Raw genomic sequence first — 24,066 nt, 5'->3', positions numbered from 1 at the left:
CATGGTTGTGCTGATTAGCTTGCTACTCTCTACCTCTGTGCTATCATGCCAAAGAACATCTTTCCTTCTACATTCAGGAGGCATTTGAGCTGAAATTGATTCTTTCTAAAGGCTCTTTCTCTTTTTGGAATTAGAATTCCTCCTGCTCTCTGCCATGATCTGGGGATTATTTGCGGCTCCCATGCAACTAAGCTTACATAAAAATCTCAAGACATCTGGTGCACTTCTACCTGATAGGATTCTTCATTAGCCCCCAGGCTGAAACAATCTTGCACAGCTTGAATTTTGAAGCTCTTTCTATTTCGGTGGGGTAACATTTATTTGGTGTTTGGTATATTTTCAGGGGGTCCTACCCTCTTATAATTTCCACTATCTGTATACGTTTTCTTGGTGATTTTCTAGCACTTGCTTTACATACTACCACTCGACAAATCTAAAGGGATCTGTGTCAAACACTGGTCTAACATGTTATTTCTTTCTTTCTTTCTTTTTTCTTTTCCTAAGGCCCTCCTCAGTACTATAAAGTGATTCAGATTCATTTGAAAAAACAGATTGCTCATCTGACACCTTCCACCATTGCCTTTTGAGCCACTTCCTCTCCTGCACTAGCAGTTCAATTTATGGCTGCCACCCACACTTCTTTGGTTCTGAGACTGCCTTCTTTCTTTTTTCCTAACTCCAGACCTTTATGCGTATGCCTTATACCTTTATAGATATCTTTCACATCCACAAATGAGAGTGCATAGTTAGTGTAGATAACCTAATCTAAGAAGTCACACTAATGCACAACAACCTTTTAAACTCACGTAGCGTTTTCTAGGGATTAAAATAGTACATTTTGTTGTTTATTACTCAAAACGCTATCGTGAAATACAACTTGTTTAGGTGTAAAAACTGAAACACAAACTATATGTGCACAAAATCAATGTCCCATTTATCTCCAGGCGGTGCTGATGACATCGCAAACTAAAGTGCTTTCTGATTTCTGCTTTCAGACTGAGCAAGGCCATGAAAAACCACACGTGGTTTAGTAAACTGAGTGCTGTTCCATTGTCAGCCGGGGTCGGTCAGGGCGTACGTTTGACTCATTTGCCCTGCAGCCCAAGCTCCTTCCTTCACCAGGCTTGTCTGATCTGCGGGCAAAGAGAGGGGAGGCCGGGACATGTAAAGGGATGTAACAGAAATGGAAAAATAATGTGAGGGAGAAAAATACATGGGGGTCCAATGAGTTCTTCTCTTTGATGGGCTGCTGATCACATTGGTCTGCTCTGTAGTTGTCTTATGATGTGGGTCAAAGGGTCAATAGCTGAATGTCAGCTATTATGCATGCTAAGATACTCGAGATGGATTGTTTTGAACGGGTTAGAAGAAGACATATGTGACATTGAAGATGCTACTGAATCAATCATAAGATCTGGACACAGGCAATTTCCATTGTGAGTTGTTTGCATGTATTCATGTGTGTGTTCGAGTGCATGCATTCATGCATATACTCACCATCGGAGGCAGTGCAGGTGCTGCAGCAGGCAGACGAATCTGCCATTACTTTGTCTCTGATTGCTCAGAGATATTAAGGCTATTAAGTCATAAAAATAACAAGAGGGAATCCGGAGCCTCGCAGAAACTGAGCCCACCAGCAGACAGACGAAGCTCTCAGGTTTTCAAAATAATGAGCACACACACACACACGTGCACACTCACACACACACACAAATCCGTGATAGTAAAGAAGTCAAGAACAGAGAGGCCGCACCACCCGCCACCAGAGAGAAGGAAGTGAGAGCAAAAAGACAAGTGAAAGACAGAGAGCGGGAGAATGATTGAAGTAAAAAACCAGTAGGGTCGGCTGTGGTTATGTAACCTATTGAGCGAGCAGATGAGTGAGCGTATTGATCAGCTGCCGTCCTGCTGATCTCTGCCTCATTATCAGATGACAGAGAAGACTGTCTCTGGTGAACCTGCACAGAAAGACACATCGCAGTTACACAAGACCGCTCTGTAGCATGTGTCGTGTAGGCAGAGTGCCAGGGCATGTTTACTCTTATAATTGCAGTTAGCTCTAATCCTTTTTTTTTTCTCTCTCATGTTCTGCATTGGGCGAAACTTTCCCTTTTACTCTCTGTTTTTGTCACATGGCCATATGGAGCAGAAAAGTTGCAGACTGCGCTTTTAAAAGGAAATCTTCCCTTTTTTTTCTTCAAGAGAAGGTTTCGTCTGTGGCCGGTCGTGGTTTTCGTAATTGCATGGATGAGTGGGTGGATCCATGTATGCATGCTTATATGGATGGATGGATGAATCATATCGTGAATGCATAGTTATGTGGCTGCATGGATAGTTGAAGGGACGATATAGATGGATAAGGAGATATTCTTCCTTCAAGAAAAGGTTTTATCTGTGACTGGTTGTGTTTGTTTTAGTTCAGTGGGATGGATGGGTGGATTGATGGATGGATGGATGGATCCGTTCATTGGTGGATGGAGGGACGATGGACACGGATATATTCTTGTGTTTTTTGCACCTCCACCTATCGACTGTAAGCCTTCTACAGTAGAGACTGTATATCTAGTTGTGATGGTCACTCTCTCTCTCTCTCTCTCTCTCTCTCTCTCTCTTCTCCCAGACTCTGCTCCTCAGCACCATGAACAAGATGAAGAACTTTAAGAGGCGTTTCTCTCTTTCTGTTCCTCGCACCGAGACCATTGAGGAGAACGAGTTCACCGAGCAGATCAACCAGCTCAACATCCGACACACTCAAGGTAAGAGCCGCCCTCCGTCCCTGCACACCGGTTAAAGACTGGTTCAGCGATGGAGTACCCATTCAAAACCTACAACCAATGACCATGTTTGCACTAGCCAAAGTTGTAAATAAGTTATCCGGGTGTCAAAATCAGTGGTTCTGGTTGATTTTCTCCACTTTTCTGTGACATGAAAAGCTAAACAGAACATTCATCATTACTGAATGCCATGGGAATCATTTGTTTTGTATTTATCACATTATACAACATTGTTTTTTAAATTATCATACAATGAAATCAAGGGTAATTTTCGTAAATGAGGATCCATGTCTGTTGGTCAAAGGTTCATTTGCAAGAACTGTAACCGTTAACCATGCAGCCAATGCCAAGTCTCTCTACTGTTCCGTTTTTCAGGTCTATTGGTTCTGTTGAGAGAAAGATTAATCCATTATTATAACCTCTTATAATGGATTTTAGTGGTTGGTAGGGTGGCCTAGTGGTTAAGGCAACCATCTCATAACCAAAAGGTCACGGGTTAATACAAAAAGTCCAAAGTCCTGAACCCTGAGCTATTCCACTTCCCTATGTCCTTTGGTCTCTGGGTGAATGATCAGCTCATTTCTATTAATAGATCACAAATCGCAACCTGATTCTGGGCTTTAATTGTAAATGCCAAAGCCTTCCTTCCTTCCGTGTCTGTAGCGGACCCTTCGCAGATTAGCTGGGCTTTTCCGGCTGGAGCTGGTACCGCCGCCGGTGCTGAGGCACAGGGGGTAAGCCGGCTTCAAAGGGAAATGAGACGGGGTTATGGAGGGAGAAGTAGGGCAAGATAATGCAAAGGACCTGCAATGCAGTCAAAATTGATTTTGAACAGCGTCTCTGCTTTGTTTGGAGCCAGACCGTCAAGATATCAGAAAGAGATGGAATGATGTATTGTGGGGTGGGGACACCAGGATGGTTAATGCCTTTACCCCGGAGCTTATTGATCAGTGTGCATTGTTGTTTGAGCTTTATGGCTATATGGGACTGGGTGAATGTGGGGATATGAAGCACTGAGTTGTCACAAGTTTCCAAACACAAAAATAAATCAGAGGCGGTGTGAATGCATGCAAAGTCAATGGAACGAGGTAAATGGAGCGAGAGGGATGCAACTTGGCTCCAGGCGGCGTGAGTTGAAATTTGTCTCTGATGCAATAAAGTGAAAGCCAGGTCCCCCATCAAGTATTTACAGCCAGGAAAATGCCCATCGGGTGTTTGTGAGCAGTGAAATTGACTGACATTTGGACAAAAACTTTAGAAAAGTTAGATTCCCCAAAGAAGACGTTGGTCATGCTGGATGCCAAGGCTGGCGCAGCAGGATTAAAATGCAAGTATGATTTTTAAAAAAAAATCTAATTCTGAAGCATAGTTTCATGTAATCCACATTGTCTCATCGTTCTTCAAAGTTGAAAAAAGAAATCAAGAAAGATGTGAACCAAAACCACTTATCATAAGGCTGCTTTCTGTTGTGTTAAGTGATGTCATCCAACCTGTTTGCATGACATCACACCAATTTCACAGTTTATTTTTCAAGAACGTACGGTTAACGATTGCCCTGAAGACATTGTGGGAGATTTTACCAGTGTGGCTGTTATACAGCTGCCTGAATGAAGCAGCTGGATATGTGGTTTAACCCCCCAGAGTCCCTCTGTCTGCCTCACTGTCTGTTTCTGAAGGTCAGGAAAGAGGCAGCGAGACAGAGAGAGAGAGAGACAGAGGACAAAGAAAAGGAGAGAGACAATGGCATGAGGAAGAAAGAGAGAGAGCGACGCAGCGTTTGACCCAAACCCAGCAGTCGTCTGACGTTTACAGACCTTCTTCCCTGCTCATCTCTCTTTTCAGTCTTGTAGATCACTCCTCCCTCCCTCCTACAGCAGGGATTATGTCCTGCTCCTGCGTTTTATCCACAGCGCATAACTGCTGTTTTGACGGAAAACATCATCTGACATTTTTCCAAGGATTTACTCACATGCCCAAAACATTCCCTTAGCTGCAAAATGTTCCACACACGGCAGATTCATGTATTCATTTTGGACAGTGTGCCTTTAACTGTCTTCTTCTCATAACTCTCAACTCCAAAGTGATCTGATGGGTACGTTACTCCATGAGATCCCATTAACCTAGTAATGTAATCTAATTGCTTTCAGTTACTTTGGGATTATTTGGCCTGCAAAATCAGTAGTCAGTTTATTTCCTAATCATCATCTACAGCCATTGTCAATCATCATTTCAAGAGGTGTAAATTGTACTTTATTATCGTATTATGATTTGTTATGTCACTCCCCAGCACCAATCATAGTGCACCAGGATGTTGGATCTGCAGATGATTACCAAGAGGAAAAAGACTGAGAGAGATTGTTATAGATATATATACATGTAGACCTTATTAAATATAGAATTCATCCTCTGGCGAGCCCCTTCAGCAGTATCAGATTGGACTCCCCAGTGTTGTTGTGTCTATTTAAACATCTGAGCAGCTGGATCAAATTGTTAAAGACAAAGAAAGTCAATCAGTCTCAGATCACTGAGCGGGAGGAATTCATTAGCATCCCCTCAGGATGCACACACACACATATACAATGAGCATAGCAACGCGCATGCACACACACACACACACACACTGATCTACTTCAATATGGCTAATCTAGTGAGACATCCTAAATCAGTTTAGATTCGCACATGCCAAACACAAATATAGTTCCACAGCTAGAAAATTAGCTGTGCATGTGTGTGTGTGTGTGTGTGTGTGTGTGTGTGTGTGTCCTGAGAGGCAGCCAAAACTTCCTGCTTGCCTAATCGCTAATATACCATATTAAGCAACCCCCCCGTTTACCTCCCACATATTAGTCAATTAAAACCTGTTTTGCTCAGCTCCCAAACGAACATGCTAATGCAATGTCTTGAGTAATCACATAAGCCGCCATGACGCGTCCACTCTCTGATGAGAATGTCATCGTTCAGCCATGAAAAATAATCCTGACGACATAAGATGCAGAAATGAACGACAAATAGCAAATGATTCTACTGTCCCCAAAAGTCAGTGATTAAAATTCCTACCTGGCCATGTGACAGAGGGTATTTAGCCCTTCACTCACTTATTAACCCCATCAAATATGTCCTAATATCATCCACACACACACACAGTCACAAGTCCTTTATTACTAGTGGATGTGATTCTCTTATCTTGATCATGCCAGCTGGCTGCTTTCCTACCTCTGCTCTGTCCCTTTAAAGGAAAAGCACCATTAGCCACAGTTCCCATCACCCTCCCATCTCTAACCTGCTTGACCTGCATGGGCCTGAAAGCTTTTTGCCAAGTCTGGGAAGTGTAGCCTCGATTTGTATGAGCCCAAACCCAAATAAAAGGTAACAGTCATTTCATAATAGCACTATTCTTCACCAAGGTTTTTGAACCTGAGGATGACTCAAAACTAAGCAATTTTTTTAGGTCACCTGTTTGAATCCCCGGACCGACTAGGAAAATGCGGTGGGGGAATGTGGGTGAGTATACCGCTCTCCCTTCCCTCAATAATTACAGCAGAGCAGAGGTGTTACCAAGTCAACTTTGCTCGAGTCCCAAGTCAGTCTCAAGTCTTGAGGTACAAGTCTCACGTCAAGTCCCAAGTCTAAATGTAGATTACCAAGTCAAGTCCATGTCATTAATGTCAAGTCTCAAGTCTAAAAGTAGCACACCAAGTCAGGTCGGAAGTATCAGTATCAATTTAATATCTTAAAGAAAACTAAATATCTAGGACTTTTCGATGCAATATGGTTTTAAACGGATAAAAACTTTCTAAGTGCATCATGAGTTGGATTTCTATAATCAGTTTCAACTTCAATAAATTCAACCATGTACAAATTCAGAAAATGTCACAAATCTCATAAATTTCAATCAAAGTCATTTACACAAACACAAGATATTTTGTCTTCAGACAAAAGATCTTTGTCTTTGACTTTAGAAACCTTTTCAAGTCATCAAAGTCCACGTCCAAGTCAAGTCTTTAGTGTTCTCTTCATGCATCAAGTCGAATCTCAAGCAATTAAAACTGTGACTTGAGTCTGATTCAGATTCTGCCGCAGAGTTGTCCTTGAGTAAGGCACTGAACCTTTATGGCCAACAATAGAAAACTGTGTTTGTACTCCTCAGCTCCTCCTGGAATGTGAGTAACTGTATGAAAGTGAAGCAGAGTGGTGTTAATGGAAAAGAGCATGGTGTTCAGTTGATTTTGCTTGGATAAATAGGAGGGGGGAAAAGCCAGCTGTTTTTTACAGATCCAGTTGAGTCCACTTTGGTCTTGCTGCATTCAAGCATAAATGTCAAGCTCTACAACAGGGGATCTCAAACATGTTCATGTCACTGACCCCCAAAGAGACACTTAGGCCACCGACCCCCATTTGATAAGATGCTGCTTCTTTGCCCAAGGAACCCATATGGGAAGATTTTTGTTGTTGTTGACTTACCATTGAACCAACTCTCTAACTCTAATTATCCCCTAGTGGCCCAAAGTGAAATGAAACTACTGCTCTACAACATGTCCATGCTCTTATGTTGTCTGCCCTCACCTTGCCCTTCTCAATCCTTCATCCAACCCTCAATTTCCTCCTCTCCTCTCTCCTTTTCATTAGCCTCCATCTAGTCTTTCATCTTCACAGTAGAGGAGAGTATCGGCGAAAGCGAAATGCAAGACAAATAGGTGATGGGGAAGAGTGATTTCACAGTATCTACATTAACCCCCTAATAGCAGATGTCTGTCCTGTGTGAGTAGAGGGCTTTGAGGTGACAGAACATTGCATTTCTAAACCTAGTACACCTTGTCCATCTCAACAGAATTGAGTTAGACATTGTTCATTTCTGTGCTTTTTTTGACTGTGAACAGACAATTTTGCCAGTGATACATTTTGTGTTTAGATAATGTCAGCTTGTTAGCTAGCTAACCACCGCTGTCTTGTAAACACAGCTAACGTATCTAGTAGCGGCTAACATTAGCAGTGGCTAGTATGTTAAAATCCACGTTACTTTGATTAGCTTACTGGCTAGTTAGATATACGGTGACCAGACATCCCGGTTTGTCCGGGATTGTCCCGGTTTCAAAATGGGTGTCCCGAGTCCCGACAAATATCTGTAAAACACTAAAATGTCCCAGTTTTCAACATTCACTACCAAATTGTCCCGTTTTTCACCACAATTAAAATAATAATAATAGTATTATACTTGTTTTCAGTGCTTACATAGACGTTTATCATGTTCTGTCCCGCTCATTATTACCTAACCCAATCAAAAAACATAAACAATGCACCACGCGTCTGAATGTTTTGGTGGATTTTTGGAGACAAAACATAATTTTTCGTTTGCTGAGGCACTGTCCATGGTGTAGAAAGGTGCAGTCACTAGGTGTGCTAAGGGCTGAAATAATTGTCCCCCATCCTGATGAAAACGCCTATGGCGCGTGCATAAGCGCATACATGTGCGCGTGCATGAACGTGCGGTACACTTAAGGGTCCCGGTTTGGGGGTTTGAAAATGTGGTCACCCTAGTTAGATAGATAACAAAGCCAAAAAGCATATTTTATGTTAAAGGGGTATTAACGGGCATTACATTTAGGACTTTTATTGACCTCTATCAGCTACCAAGGACTTAGACATCGACGGGAGTCTTATGGTAGCCTGTAATTGACAGAAATATAAAAGTCACATTTTCACAATAGAACGAGTAGGCTAGCTAATTAGAGCAGAGATCCATGAAGTAATGTATCACAATGAAAAATACTGTAATATTAATAATGCTGCATGCTTTGTCATTGGCTTTTTTGGCTTGAGAATGAAATGTGTTGAGACAGAAATCTCAGCACCTGGTGAAATATATGTTGAGTCTTTGGTATTGTGCTATGGCTGTAAAAATCGTATTTAATGCACCTTAAGTGTTTTGGGGTAGAGACTATAGGGCTAAAGACAAGACTTTATTGCTTTAGCATGTTTACTGTGTCACAGTAACCTACATTTGGAAGCAAATCTACCTTATCAAACAATTCACTTTTACACCCACATCACCGCAATCTTTTCAGATTTTTCGAGCCTAGTTGTTCTACATTTTGCCGTTATCTGTGGTCAGATAATTCTCCAGTGGACGTGGAATGGCGCCAGCTGTGTTTGCCTTTATAGTTTCTTTCTTTAGTTCTGTCTTTCCTCCCACCTCTCTTTTCCCATCTCGCTCTACCCACAGTCTTTGATAGAAATGCTGCAAAAACATCATGTGGTTTTCTTTATTGGATTGTCCTTTTCCAAACAAAATGTCTAGCGGGCGTCTATCCATATCTCACAGCAATCAGACACTGTGTGTGTGTGTGTGTGTGTGTGGGTGTATGTGTGTACATCCGTGTTACGTATTTATGTGTAGCTGAATGCACATGAGAGCTTGGTGTGTTTGTGTGTGTGTGTGTGTGTGTGTGTGTGTGTGTATGTGTCGCTGACCCTAATTAACATCAGGAGATCAAAGGAGTGCTGTAGCTGTGATATTCAAATGACCAGCCAAACAGGTCGCCATTTCACCCTCCACCCCCCCCCCCAACCCATTTCCCTCGTTTACTCTGTCAATCAATCTCACACAAAGTGGGCTGTTATCCGCCTCTCTGTAGCTCTGTTAAAACGCATCCAGCCATTTTAAAATCAGAGGGTCTGCGCCACCTCCGCCTCTATCTGTCTTCCTCTGTGTCTGTTGTCATTGATACACCTGCGGCTTATTACATCTAGGGTGTGTGTGTGTGTGTGTGTATTTAATAGGCACAACACTATTGAATTTCCTATAACAAAAGGGCTATAGGTTGTGCGGTGAATATTAATGACTATGTGTGTATGTGTGTGTGTGTGTCTGTGGGGGGGGGGGGTATGTGAAAAAGAGGTATATGACACCAACTTAACACTGAGACTTATAGCTTCCCTTGTTAGCCATAGTCCCCATGGAAACAAGGAGTTAAAGCGCTTCGTGCTTCACCCCAGGAGGGAATGGTTGTAACACACACACACACACACACACACACGCACACTAACCCACACGCCTGGAGGCTGCCAATAAAATGGAGATGCATGTCCACTTCAAACCCCACAAATCGCCATACCAGCGAGGCGGATAACACTCTCCATTCAAACGGGAGATCAAACCGCAGCTGAAACCTAACACCACACCAGGTAGCGTTCAAAAGACGTCGACCAGGCATCAAACGCACTCGGCATACAGTGTTGTTCAATAAGGGGATTAAAGTCCATTCTTCCTACCACACAGGCCTGATGCCGTTGTGCTCATAGTTCAATTGTCCACACTTCCACTTCAGCTGCCTTAACTAATCTCCTCAGTAGCCTTGATGAGCCAAGGCTCAGAAAGCAAGAAGCTGAGAGCCATTTTCTGGTTATGTGTGCAGACTGCTCAAGTGTATGCACTCACCAGCCACTTTATCAGGCACATCTATCTAGTACCTGCTGCTATAGCCCATTTCAGTCTGCCAGCTCACGTAACAGATTATGAGAATGAATGCAATATAGATACAGAGTTTAGTATGGCGTCTAGGCTCGGATCCTGTCGCTCCCTGCGAGCATAAAAGTCTGGTGCTGGAGGGAGGGAATTTCATTTGGCACCTCAGCTAGCCAAATGAGAGCAGGAAGTGATGATAGGGAATTTCCCCCCCGGGGGAGACCTAGAATCAGAGCCTACAGGTGGATGTTGGGGTGGAGGTGGGGATGATGAAACGCTGTATGGTGTGCAGCAGCAATAACTGAGCAGCGTAGCAGCAGCAAGGCAATGCGAAAGTGTGTTAGCAGGTGCACCTGGAGCTTAAATAGACCGCCTTATTGAGAGGGGGGCGCTTGATAAGAGTGCATGGGTAGGGTGTGTATCACATGTCTTGCAGCACAACTCAAGTTGTCTGCCTGAACTAGCTTCACAGGCTTCGCTTCATTTAACATAAGGGCAACTTGTGTGTTGTGAGATGCCCTTCTGCACACCACTGTTATTGGAGCATTTGTGGCCTTTCTGTTAGCTTGCACAAGTCTGCCCATTCTCCTCTGCCCTCTCCCACTAACAAGCTGCTTTTTGTTTTTCGCACCATTCTCTGTAAACTCTAGAGACTGTAGAGCGTGAAAATCCCAGGAGGGCAGCAGTTTCTGAGATGCTGGAACCAACAATCAGACCACGGTCAAAGTCGCTTAGATCATGCATCTTGCCCGTTCTAACAAAAAAACGAAACCACTTCACCATGTCTGCATGCTTTATACACTGACTCAGCCACATGATTCGCTGTTTGGAGGAGCAGACTATTTGCGTTAACGTGCAGGTGTACCTAATAAAGTGGTGGGTGTATGTAGACGTATATAGACGTGACACATGTTTGTGCGTTGCGTACATGTGTGCAAGAGATAGAGTTCATAATAATAATTCAATCCTCACTTCAGCAGGGTGGACGTTTGCTGGATTGAAGGACAGTCTCTCTAGCCGCCGAATGCGTTATGCATGTATGATATACTGACTGACTGGTTCCTCTGTGTGTGTGTGTGTGTGTGTGTGTGTTCTCTAGGTCTGGCTCCAGACAGCCTGGGTCCTCCGTCTCACGATGCCAGTCCGGTGAGTCCTGAGCCAGCCACGCCGGGAGCCCAGTCGCCCTCCCAGCTCCACTACCACAGCAAGGCCCAGCACAGACGCTTCTCCATGGAGGTAAAGAGGAGTGGTAGAGAGATACGGGTTAGAGGGGAGGTTAACACGGGAACTACCACCTAACTACCATCATAATGTGGTTGTATCGAATCGTATCTTCAGATAAGCAGATCGTCCCATCCCTAGTTCCTTCTGAAGTAAAAGGTGCATTGCCATGTTAGTGCAGCGCTGTTAGGAAATTGTCTAAGTGCAAGTGTACATTAAAAACATTAAAAGACAGCCTGACATGCACATCAGCAATGGCACAAGTAGTTTGCTCTTTTCTTTAAACTCTTCCCCAAGAGTCATCTCTCCATTTCCACCTCCGCCAGCTCAATGAGATGAGATGAGTCACCTCGGAAGATTTCCGTTGCTTCCCTCCATTTTCTTCCCTCCCTCCAGCACCAGACTTTTTTATTGGCAATGTGAGAGAGTTCAGTTCCACCTTTTTAAAAAAAAAAAAAAAAAGTCCCTGTGGAAAGAGTGTGAATCACTCTGACTCTTTCTCATACTGTGCACAGCTCATACACCAGACAGTCAAGTGGATCTATGACAGAAGGAAGTGTTATCGAGTCACTCAGGAAAAACTTGGTGCTGTGAAGACAGAAATAATGGCAAGACTCTGAGAGCGCTAGGAGCTTAGAGAGAATTACAATCAGAATCGCTTAATTCAACATGCATAATAAATGTGCAGGAATGAACGTGCAGCCACCTTTGAACAATGTTTTGGAGCAGCCGACTATGTTCACACATGAACGTGCCAAAAGCATAAAAGGCAAGTTGATAAAAGCTGATATAGATACATGCTGCATTTATGTCATATGCACAAAAATATTTGTCTGTTCTCATACTGGTAGACATGAGATCATGCATTACCTGTAATTCCACCTATCTTATGTATTTGCATATATGTCCATCTAATAAATATTTCATGGGTAAGGCTTCAAGGAAACTGAAAATACATCTGGGTGATCATAGGAGTAATGTTAGAAGGTGAGATCTAAATTCACCAGTTTGACTCAAATGAATTGATAAAGCTATCCTCAAGTCAAAGGGTTGGTGATATAGAAAAATCACAATTGTTTCCCAATGGGATGAACAAAGAACTTAGTCTAACTCCATTTCTGTAGATCCAGGCAATTATAATGATGCAGAAATGAATAAATGAAGGTTTCTTATATACTTAAACAATATAAGATCTTTATGTATTTGATGTAATTTTTATATTTTTCTTTGGGGTATGATGGATCTTTTGGCTTGTGATTTAATATTTTTGGCAGTGTTGAAGATGTTGTTCATATACTGTAGTTTGGTGTTGTTTATGTTTAGGCATGAAGTGGAACTTCAACCTCTTTGGCTCCGCCCACTGAGGTTTAACTCAACCAATGAGATTATTTCTGCCTCCAGAGCAGCTCTTCCTCTGAGGAATGTCTGTATAGCTACATGTCCAACCTGCTCAAGGATCAATCCTGCTCAATGTACAGTATGTGCATGTCACTGTACAGACTGTATATCCACTGAAGCACCATGCAGTGTGGAAATCCAGTTGAAGACCAGAGACACTCAAGTTTTGTAAATCATTTAAATCCAATGTCTTATCAAGTAATGAAGTCATCCTAATATGTTTTGAGGTGATGGGACAGGAGCAGTGATGTGGTGGTAAATACATGGAGGTTAAACTATGACCTCCTTATCATCATAAGGCAAACAAATAAGACCCTGTCCTATAACTTACATCAGTTTGACTTACTTTGATGTGTACAGTGAATTTCTCTAATAAAGATATATGTCAGCTAGGGCTGAACGATTTTGAAAAAATATCTAATTGCGATTATTTTGACTGATATTGCAATTGCGATATTAGAGGGAATGATAATTTTTACATCATTATTCTCATTTTCATTGAAAAACGTATTAAAATTATTATGGTGTGATTTTTGCGGGGATCTGTACCAAACAAAGATGTTTTCTTAAGTCTGTAGAATATGATGTGTAGGCCAGGACGTCTCTGCAGCACGACAATATTTAATTTAAAATGGTATTTTGACACACATTTCGCCTTTAACAAATATTGCGCCTCCTGCGATTTGAAAATTGCAGTAGGCCATATTGCGATTTCGATAAAATTTCGATTAATTGTTCAGCCCTAATGTCAGCCTAAAAAGCTACACTGCAAATATAGAGGCTGGTAAACTGAGTTAGGTGGGTTTCCACTGCATCCCTAGACAGGAGTGTATCTGTGTTGCTAGCCGTGTTGTGTCCATGTATTGATCGGTGTGTGTTGGCCGCCTGCAGGACGTCAGTAAGCGCATGTCTCTGCCCATGGACATCCGCCTGCCTCCGGAGTTTCTCCGGAAGCTGCAGCAGGAGAGTGAGAACTCGCCGCCCTGCAAGCCTCTCAGCCGCATGTCTCGACGTGCCTCGCTGGTCAGTGGCCTAGATTAACAACGTGCTTATATACATGTATGTGTATGTATTAGGTTGACCGGCTGATATATCAGTCTAACCCTAAGATATATATATCACTACCTCATATCGATAATAAGCTATTACAAAGCTGTTAGATACTTCATATTTCATCTCATATTGACCACTGTAAGTCTTTGTATTCACATAACTCTTATATAACTCCCATTTTAGCTACATTATTAGATTCCTGTTCATTTTAGAACCCATTTTATTGATTACTTTTAAACCAGTAAATGGCTTGGTTTATATTACAGAGCATCTTATTGCATATACAGTATATGTCACAGAAGCATTGTCTCCTGCAAATTACTAGCCTTCTTAACCTGCGTCCCTGTTATTATTTTTTTCCCTTGTTTCCTTCTCTTATTACTATTGTGATTATTACTTTATCTTCTTTTTTTCCTCCCCCTTTCCTCTTTCCTCCCCTAATTGCCCATTAGGAAGCGTTTTTCCTCTTGCCAGGCTGTCATTGTATATAAGAAATACTTATTAACTGACTTTCCTGGTTAAATGAAGGTTAAATGAAATAAAACCTCTAACTCCCTAAGTGTAGTCTACAGATTAAACTCTTTTTACTGTTCCAAAGTGCAGTTTAAAGACAGAAGGTGATGGAGAAATTGAAACTGTGGAACAACCTGCCTGAGGAAATACAATTGGTCTATATTCTCATTTGAACTGAAAGATCATTTTTTAGATAATTTAATATTGATAACTTGCTAATTTGTTTCTTGGAAGTCCCAATATATTGATTGCTATGTGGATTATGATTATTTTCAGTATTGATGCTTAATGTGTCTCTTTTCTTTTTGCCTCCAGTCTGACATAGGCTTCGGGAAGCTGGAGACATACGTGAAGCTGGGCAAACTGGGTGAAGTACGTGTCAACCGATTACACAGACCTTCATCTTTTACCACGTCCGTTTTCAGACGGTCGATAGCTGGCTGACAAAAGTCCAGTGAGGGATGAGTGTACGACGACTACACCCACCCCCGCTGCCCCCCTCCCCACCAATAACATGAAGCTAGAGTGAACTTTATATGAAAAGCTCCTCTCTGGTGTATATGCTGACCGCGCCGAGTCTTCATTTGACTTAGCGGGAGTACTGTGAGTCAGTCAACCCCCCCCCCCCGGAGACACGGGAGCCTGTCAAAACAAGCACAGCCACACGCAGCACGGCTTTCGGCTCTGTTTATGCCGAAATGAGACAAAATATACCCACGTCCGTTTGCTTGAATCAGTTCTGCACGGCCTGGCCGAGCTTAACGAGAAAAAAAAAAAAAGAGCTTTCACACCATGCGCTTGGACACGTAGGATCACAATGTGGCAGAGTGCTCTGAATGAAGGGGGCTTTAAGAGAGCATGACACGGTCAAATGTCAGTAATGCACTTATGGCCCACACCACTTATCTGAGACCATTTATTGCCCTTAGGGGTTGGCGGCATTAGTCTCAGTCACAAGGCTCAGCAGCAGCCAGTAGATATAGCAATGGTGATGATGGTTATAAAAGAGCTGCTTTTATAGTCAATTAATATAAACTGTGGCTAGCCAAGCTCACCCTCTCCCTGGTCTGGGGGGTAATGGATTAAATTCAATGGGACTACAGCAATTTGATTGCAGAGAAATGGTATGGATGTGTTCATTATCGAAGCTCCACCTTTCCCTATATGCTTGTTGAAGCTTACACTCCATTCACCCACAATGGATATAAAGTGTTGCTCTTTTTTTCAGCAGAAGTTACAGGGAAATGTTGGTTGGAGTACTTAGCATGTACTTATCTTACAATATACTTATTTGATTCAACTATAATGATCAAGAAAGAATGTCTGCAGTACTAATGCAGTATATATGCAGGGTAAGTGGATTAAGAAGGATTCTACAATGGCTCTATACAGTAGTCAGAAACACAATAATCAGATAATATGCCTAGTTGGATTGCTCATGCCTGTTTGAAAGGGAAGCAGCGTTTAGACGTTGTGATTACAGACACTTGCATCATCTTGATGTAATGGTTTGATAATTCTTGAGGATGATAACAGTAACAGTTGGCATTAATTCTGTGTTTAGCTTTATGTGCTATGGATTCTAATGACGCAGTAAAAGACATTGAAATTAAACAGATTGCATCAAATTATCTTCAATATGCTACATAGAAGAGACACACTTGGTGGCATAGGAACAATTTAATCTCCTCTTACAATGTTCAGCGTTGGATTATCAGAATGTGACCCTGGAGTTGAGTAGCTGTGTGTGTGTGTGTGTGTGTCTGTGTGTGTGTGTGTGTGTGTGTGATTAGGGGACGTACGCCACAGTGTTCAAAGGGCGGAGCAAACTAACAGAGAACCTGGTGGCGCTCAAGGAGATTCGGCTGGAGCACGAGGAGGGAGCCCCCTGCACCGCTATCAGAGAGGGTACGTGCACACACACACACACACACACACACACACACACACACCTACACACACACACACACACCTACACCTGTGGAAGTCCTCCAGCTCTGGGGAGTGTAACAGTGCTGCCCTCCAGTGGAAAACAATTCTATATTTATCCACATCCATCCCTGCACAGCACTTTCCTTACCTCTTACACTTAAATATTGCCCATCGGTCGCTATGGAGACAGGTAGAAATGACACATAGGGGGTACTGGTACACGGAGGGAGCAGCCCAACTCATCTTCACATCATGCCTCTTGTCTTCCTGTCCGCCCAGTGTCTCTGCTGAAGAACCTGAAGCACGCCAACATCGTCACGCTGCACGACATCATCCACACCGACCGCTGCCTCACGCTGGTGTTTGAGTATCTGGTGAGTAGATCCTCCCGAATGACCTGCATGACACGAGTGTGGCTGGCGTATGGACAGATCTGACCGTCAACACCTGCCTGATTGTGTCTCCCAGGACAGTGACCTCAAACAGTACTTGGACAACTGCGGCAACCTCATGAGCATGCACAACGTCAAGGTGAGGATTATTCGTGGTCGTCAGAGGTCAGAGGTCAGAGATATTATTCACCATGTGCAAACACCTGTGCCAGGGAAAGATATGAGGCTATAGATTATGCATATCACTCTATGAATGAAGGGGGTCATTCAAAAACACTACACACTACTATATCTTAAGTTCATCAATTTCACTTTAAAATATAAATGATTCAGACAAAAAGTGTCATAATTTTGCCAACCAGTAACTTAAAGGGGAAATAAATAAGGCTTTTACTGCCCCGTAGCATAAATGACCATAATGTATCTACAGGGGTTAATAATGTTGTTGATCAATACCAATGATTCATTGATTGCTTGCTGAAGATTCTGGCTTTCAAAACTCACTTTCAGGCGCCACACTTTGTTTTGGAACAAAAACTCTGGCATTTTCAACTGCTCCTTCTCAAGCCAATTGCAAATGACAAAGCTGTTTTATTATTCCAGTGTTTTGCATAGTGATATTTTCAAGGGGGTGAGAGGGGGAGACTTGTGTAGGCGGAGGCAAGTTCTGCTGATTTGTCAATAGAGGTTGATAAAGGTCATAGATTACTTAATGCCCCTTTAAGTCGTTTTAAAAACCCATATTTCATAGTAATTTTCTAGGTGTAACTTACTACTATCTCATTTTTGAAAGGAAACTCTTTGAAAATATATCCAATATTGACATTATCATCAGTCATCATCATCATCATCATCAGTACCGTCATCATCACCACATCACACAACGCTAACTCCTTCATCTCCGTCCGCCACAGATCTTCATGTTCCAGCTGCTGCGTGGTCTGTCCTACTGCCACAAGAGGAAAATCCTCCACAGAGACCTGAAGCCTCAGAACCTGCTCATCAACGACAAGGGAGAGCTCAAACTGGCTGACTTTGGTAGGAAGGGGAACACACACACACACACACACACACACACACACACACACAGAGACACACACACAGGGAAGCAAATATGGTGATAAAGACACAAATGCGAAGGAATACAATAGCATGTCTCCTGCCAAGGTTGCTTTCCAATTATATTTTACTGCCACTTGGAGATCTGTCCCGATCGCTTTAGCACCTTACTTACTGTAACCTAGCAACTGTGCCCCTTTCTCTGAATTTTCTCATTTTTGTGCTGGATGTGGGTAGATAACCCCACCAGTAGCCTATTTCCTGACTATTTATGGGTAGTTTTAAACAGAGCAGATGAGATGATACTGGCATGATAACAATATTATTACACCAACTAGGGTTACACCGATATAGCCATTTGTTTTTTTAATTAAGATCAGTCAGTGTCACCCACCTCTGATATGATGGGTATGATGCAGTTTGATTGATTATACATTTATTGTATTATTGATCAATATTACACTGGTTGTCTATGGGAAGACCTTAACCTGAATTGATTCTATGTGTGGATACACTACTACTACTATTATTATTATTATTATTATTATTAATATTATTATAGATGCTGTATCAGAGGCTTCTTCACCCAGCCAAACATAACATTTGGTGGGAAACACTCAATACTTGTAATTTTGGGGATTTTTTTGGTACGAAAATGGTCATATTTAAAGATATTGAATATTGGCACAAAGTACCAGCTATTGGCAGATTCAATCCAAAATGATCAGTTCTGGGCTTGAGAAACCCATGTCAATCAAACCCTGACTCTTGTGTTGTCCAGGTCTGGCGAGGGCCAAGTCCGTCCCCACTAAGACCTACTCCAACGAGGTGGTGACTCTGTGGTACCGCCCCCCTGACGTGCTGCTGGGCTCCACAGAGTACTCCACACCCATCGACATGTGGTGAGTAGCACAATATGGATATTTCTTCATCGGTACAATTGCAAGACAGTAGGGACGGGACGATATATCGAAATTCAATATATCGCAATGCAAAAATGTGACATATCGTGCGGCAGAAAAATGAATGGTGATATTAGCTCCATTTTATTCTGCGGTAGTAATCACAGATGAGACGCTTGACCATCACAGTTTCACAAGCTCTCCATCCAAATTGTATAATTTACACTTTGTAATGACATTTTTAAATTGTTTACATTCTACAAGCCAATGGCATCGCTAGAAAGATCTGTGGCTCAGAAATAAACATAATTCTGCACAGTCAGACTTTGTTGTCATTGAACTTTTATATATTAAATTGTATCGTGGTTGTATTGAATCGTGAACCCCATACTGCATATCGAATGGTATCATGGGATAAGGACATCGCCCCGTCCCTACAAGATAGTATACTCACAGACACAGATTCTGCTCTCTTCATCCAAAAAAAAGAAAAAAGAAAAGGTAGATGTGCTCCCAGCAACAGACAAAGCAAAGTGGGACACAAGCTCAAAAATCTACTAAAAATTTTCCTGAAAACAATAAGCGGCAAAGCATCATTCAAATGCTGAAGAAAAATCCTAGGACGCTGTTACTGCCGCCTAAAAGGTTGTAATGAGTGTCACTGTTAACATGATGAATTAGTTTAATATCAAACAGCTCCAGGACCATACAGGATTTCCATGAATCACACATGCATATCTATTTGTAATCTCCCAGGTTATTCTCAGTGAGATGACTCACTATTCATACAACAGATGCAACAGGTTTTCATATGGGTTTTTACTCATTAGCAGTTCGCCATGGTGAGAAAACCGTATAGCACTGATGAACCACAACGGGCTAAATATGGCTATTCCCATCCAGCAACACAATGACTGCCTTTTCATCAGCTCACCTAGCTACATATCCTCTCATCCGACCACAGGACGTCTGTTCAATACCCCCCCACCCCCACCCCACCCTCTCTATCGGATAGAACAAAAGGCTGCAGTGTGCCCACTCAGACCATACATGGTTGTGATCAGCGCTCTTTGAAGTGTGTGTGTGAGAAAGAGAGAGAGAGAGAGAGTGCGTGAGTGTGTATTAAATAGCGCCTACATAATATTGGAGGACTCTTTCCTTATTCCTCCTCCCTGCATTGTCCTTCCCTCCCTCCCTCCTCCTAAAGGGGCGTGGGCTGCATCCTGTATGAGATGGCGACAGGGCGTCCCATGTTTCCTGGTGCCACTGTGAAGGAGGAGCTACACCTGGTCTTCAGACTCATGGGTAAGATGCTAGCACCCATGTGTGGCAGAGTTCCTGCTCTAAAAAATATCATACGCACCAGCCCAGAATCTATTGTATGATATATAAGCGAGAAAGACCTATCACAGCTTTCTTTATTCCTTTCTTTCTTTCTTTCTTCTTCCAGGGACTCCGACAGAGGACACTTGGCCAGGTATCAGCAGTAACGATGAGTTTAGGTCCTACCTGTTTCCTCAGTACAGATCTCAAGCACTCATCAACCATGTGCCCAGGTAACAGGACCATAGTACAACCGCAACATAAACACTGTCCAATAGGAATGCACCAATACTACTTTTTCATCGCTGATTACATTAGAAAACCAAATCCGAACGAATCCAATGACATATGTCACATGTCCCGACTCTCTCTCCTAATCTTTCCTGTCTCTCTCTACTGTCAACTTTTAATCTCAATTCCAACTATTAAACTTTAAGTATTAGATGACACCAAGTGCAAATCCGATTCATTACATTGAATGAAAAATCCAGATCATTAGTTTGGGGTCACTGGATGAAAATGCCTGAGACAAAATACATCCCTCTTCATTAGAGATCCACCATCCTTCTCTAAGGAGATAACAAGCAGAAAATCTGTTCATTTTAGTTACATTTGTTACATGTGGATTTTGGTATCAAAGTAGTGAGAAAATTCACAGAACCCAATATCTGCTATCAGTATGGACATCAGTGTGTTATCCTTCCCTGAACTTCCTACCTTGTCTCCATCAGGTTGGACACCGAGGGGATTGATCTGCTGTCTGCTCTACTGCTGGTGAGAGACAAAACATCACACACAACAGCCTCCACCTGACTGGTATTAAGTCAGTACTGACCTGTGGGTTTACAGATGGTGTAACCAGCTGCTGTTGTGTTGTGATTGCAGTACGACACCCGGAGCAGAATGTCCTCTGAAGCCTCTTTACGACACCCCTACTTCCTGACCCTAGGGGAGAACATACACAGTTTGGCAGACAGTAAGACACACACACATACACATACACACACACACACACACACACGCACACTATAGAGGCCTTTCAGGTAACATAACACACCCTCTGGCGGCCATATTGGAGGTCTTGGCTGTGGACATTTGCATTTCTAAACGTACAACTTTGCTGTCTCAGCATTACTGAATACACACGGTTAATTTCTGTGCTGTTTTTGGCTGGGAGCTGATCACTTCATCTGATCAATTTGTGTTTAGAGCTACAGTCAGCTTGTTAGCTAATAGCTAGCTAACCGTAGTATCTGGTCAGCTAACCATCACTGTCTTGTTGTAAATACATGTGATTTGCACACTAGAATTGTGGGGCTAGCAGCTAGTAGTGCCTTGTAATTATATATTAACAATAATATTAATGGCTTTGCTAAGGTAGCTCAGTGGCTAGTAAGGAAGCTAACTCAGAAAACCAGAAACCCAATTCAACTTAGAGTGTTTTGGAGTAGAGACAGGCTGAAGAAAAGACATTTGGAAACAAATCTACCTAGTCAGACCATTCTCTTTTACCATATTCTTCTTTTCCATGTATCTCTCCTTTTGTAGGCCTGTTGTTAAATTTAAGCAACCTCTAAGATGGCGCCAGCAGTGGTTGCGAGGAGATTTCTGACACAAATGCGAAGCCTCTAAGTTGAAGGCAACAGCCTCTAAGTTGAAGGCAACACACACCAAGAAACTTAGCTAACACAATGGTAGCAGAAACGACTGTCCTGATGTGTTCTTGCTCCAAGGTCATCATGTTCTTTTCCCCTGTTTTAGCGGCCTCGGTGTTTTCTCTCAGAGAGCTCCAGCTCCAGAAGGACCCGGGCCACCGCAGCTCAGTGTTTCAGCCTCCAGGTGCTGTACCCTTCACACAGTCTCACAATGTGATAGTAACAAGGTGGAGGTCAATTCACTTTCATTTCAATCAACTCACTCAACTCAAAATGAACTAAAGAACTAAATAAACGTTGAAAAATATTAAGTGAAAGCACTTTTCTCCACACATAGTACCTTCATCTGGAGTTCAGTAATGCACTTATATATTGCATATACATTATTTGTATTTCATACTGTATATATCTCATGTTTGCCATATTTTCATATTGTGCATATTTTTAATTCATTTTTCTATTGTCTAAGTGTGTCTTACTGCTACTGTTTGCACATCATTGTCATGCTATGGTTTTTTCATGCTTTTCATTCATACATTTGTACATAACATATTTTTGTGTTTAAAATGTTTGGTGAGTTATATTAACCCCCTATTTGCTATATCCTTGTATTCTTTTTTTCCTTGCTGTATCCTGTTACTATTTGCTGCTGCAACATCCCATGAAAATTTAATGATCCCCATGGGACAGAAGGCTGTAATCCATAATCAAGAGGCTATACTGTAGATGAGAATAGAACAAATACAAGCCTTAAGATAATACAACAAGCAATTACAACAAGAGAATGTATTGAGAATACTACAACAGATAAATAAAGAAAGACAAGGCTCAGAAGCAAATGCGCATGTGTGTATCGTAAGCTGTTTACATTATCGGGTATTATATATGAACATATGTACAGAAATGTGTCCAGATATAAAATATGCGCTGAAATCTGTACACAGCATTCATTTTCAGTTATTTCATTATTATTCGATTTTTCAATTTGGGGATTTGGAAGAAAATCCACTTCCTGAAGTGGCTGAAATGAAACAGAATTAAACCCTACCATGCTTTAATCCTTGCTACAACAATTGCAATATACTACACAGTGATTGCAAAAATACTTTGTCAACCAGCGGAGCTTTGCGAGGAGCCGTCATGCTGAGTTTGTTTACTCTGATGACACAAGTCATCATACCACCGAGAAGAGTCTCAGTGGAATTGAACAGAAAATGAATGCAAATAAGGAGCTGTCTACCCATGCAATACAGATTACTGTCAACCACGAAATATGCTCATGTAAATAAATCTCGCTAACACTTCATTTAAGGCGTGCAGCCATAATGGATTATTATGTGTTATGATAGTGTAGGAGCTATTATTCTAAGAGGCTTATAACATCTAATTTCTCCACATGAAGCAAATTAGAAATTGGCTTTTTGTGGCCGTGATTTAGTCCATGTGTTGATATATTATCAACATGCATATATTCATTTAAGGAAAAAAGCATAAATGAATGCTTTTCTTAATTCATTTTTGTTGATATTGATGGTTGTTTGCCATATGATCACCAACTGGATGTTATAGTTTACCAACCTTTTTATTTACCACCACATCACTGCTTATAATACTTAATATGCGTATATATTTTAAGTAAAGTATTAATCCCAATTTCTCTCTCATTTAGGTCGAGGAAAGAACCGAAGGCAAAGCATCTTCTAGAGGCCGGAGAGAGGGAGAACAGAGATGAACACAGAGGAGGAATTGTCTGTGCAGACCACAGTGCAGAGGCCAACACAGCTCAGCACATTCACTAGCATGCTCGCCTAAGTGCACACACATGCATGTACACACAAACACACGTTGCACACACACACACTCGTTTCCATGGCAACTGAGCAGGGTGACATACAGGGTTTCTGAAAATGAACTTGCACTGCACCTGAAATGATTCTGAGCTGAGATATACCCCCGTCTCCGACACACACACACACGCACACATACACACACACACATTTGCACAGTCACCAACACTAAACATGCTGCCGAACTATAGTCGTACACACTGGAGACGTACTATCCTGACACTCACACACACATACAGTCACACACTGGATACCATGCACTGCCTCCTTGCCACTATAGACAAAAATACTGACTAAAACTGCCCTGCAACTGTCTGTACACGTCGCATACAGCCTGCTTCACATAGTATACCACCAGACCCATGAGCACCCTGGCCATATCTACCTTCTATAGAGGCTTTGCAGTTGCGCCACAAATCTACTAGCGAATGTGTCTGCTGCCATCATGGAGGTCCACTGGAGAATTGGGTGCAAACAATGGCTAAACAGAAAGAACCAGGCGAGAACAAGAGACATACCTGAAAAAGATTGTTGT

General features: G+C 42.1%; 1 protein-coding gene across 2 annotated transcripts; it reads left to right on the top strand.

The window, feature by feature from the left end:
* Positions 1-2,638: 2,638 nt before the first annotated feature.
* Positions 2,639-23,447, top strand: cdk18 (cyclin dependent kinase 18). Of its 2 annotated transcripts, XM_071917369.2 has the most exons (16): positions 2,639-2,772; positions 9,444-9,479; positions 11,352-11,472; positions 13,747-13,878; positions 14,737-14,793; positions 16,215-16,329; positions 16,633-16,727; positions 16,822-16,884; positions 17,660-17,783; positions 18,586-18,706; positions 19,914-20,011; positions 20,157-20,262; positions 20,761-20,803; positions 20,915-21,005; positions 21,791-21,868; positions 23,354-23,447. In XM_071917369.2, the coding sequence occupies exons 1-16, from the start codon at positions 2,639-2,641 to the stop codon at positions 23,386-23,388; spliced, it is 1,449 nt and encodes a 482-aa protein (XP_071773470.1). In that variant the 3' UTR covers positions 23,389-23,447. The 2 variants fall into 2 exon arrangements, with proteins under 2 accessions (XP_071773470.1, XP_071773469.1); XM_071917368.2 differs by lacking the exon at positions 9,444-9,479 and having other exon boundaries at positions 2,639-2,756; positions 11,336-11,472.
* Positions 23,448-24,066: the final 619 nt, after the last annotated feature.

The sequence above is a fragment of the Centroberyx gerrardi genome, chromosome 5, assembly GCF_048128805.1.
Source record: "Centroberyx gerrardi isolate f3 chromosome 5, fCenGer3.hap1.cur.20231027, whole genome shotgun sequence".
NCBI lineage: Eukaryota > Metazoa > Chordata > Actinopteri > Beryciformes > Berycidae > Centroberyx > Centroberyx gerrardi.
The sequence above is the reverse complement of the archived record's forward strand: the minus strand, read 5'-3'. Positions and strand labels throughout refer to the sequence as shown.

Excerpts from the sequence above, each read along its gene's own strand:
- cdk18 (XM_071917369.2), top strand. The coding sequence starts at position 2,639 with ATGAACAAGATGAAGAACTTTAAGAGGCGTTTCTCTCTTTCTGTTCCT. Across the intron at positions 17,784-18,585 it reads GCTCAAACTGGCTGACTTTG|GTCTGGCGAGGGCCAAGTCC; the intron begins GTAGGAAGGGGA and ends TGTGTTGTCCAG. Across the intron at positions 20,263-20,760 it reads CTCATCAACCATGTGCCCAG|GTTGGACACCGAGGGGATTG; the intron begins GTAACAGGACCA and ends TGTCTCCATCAG.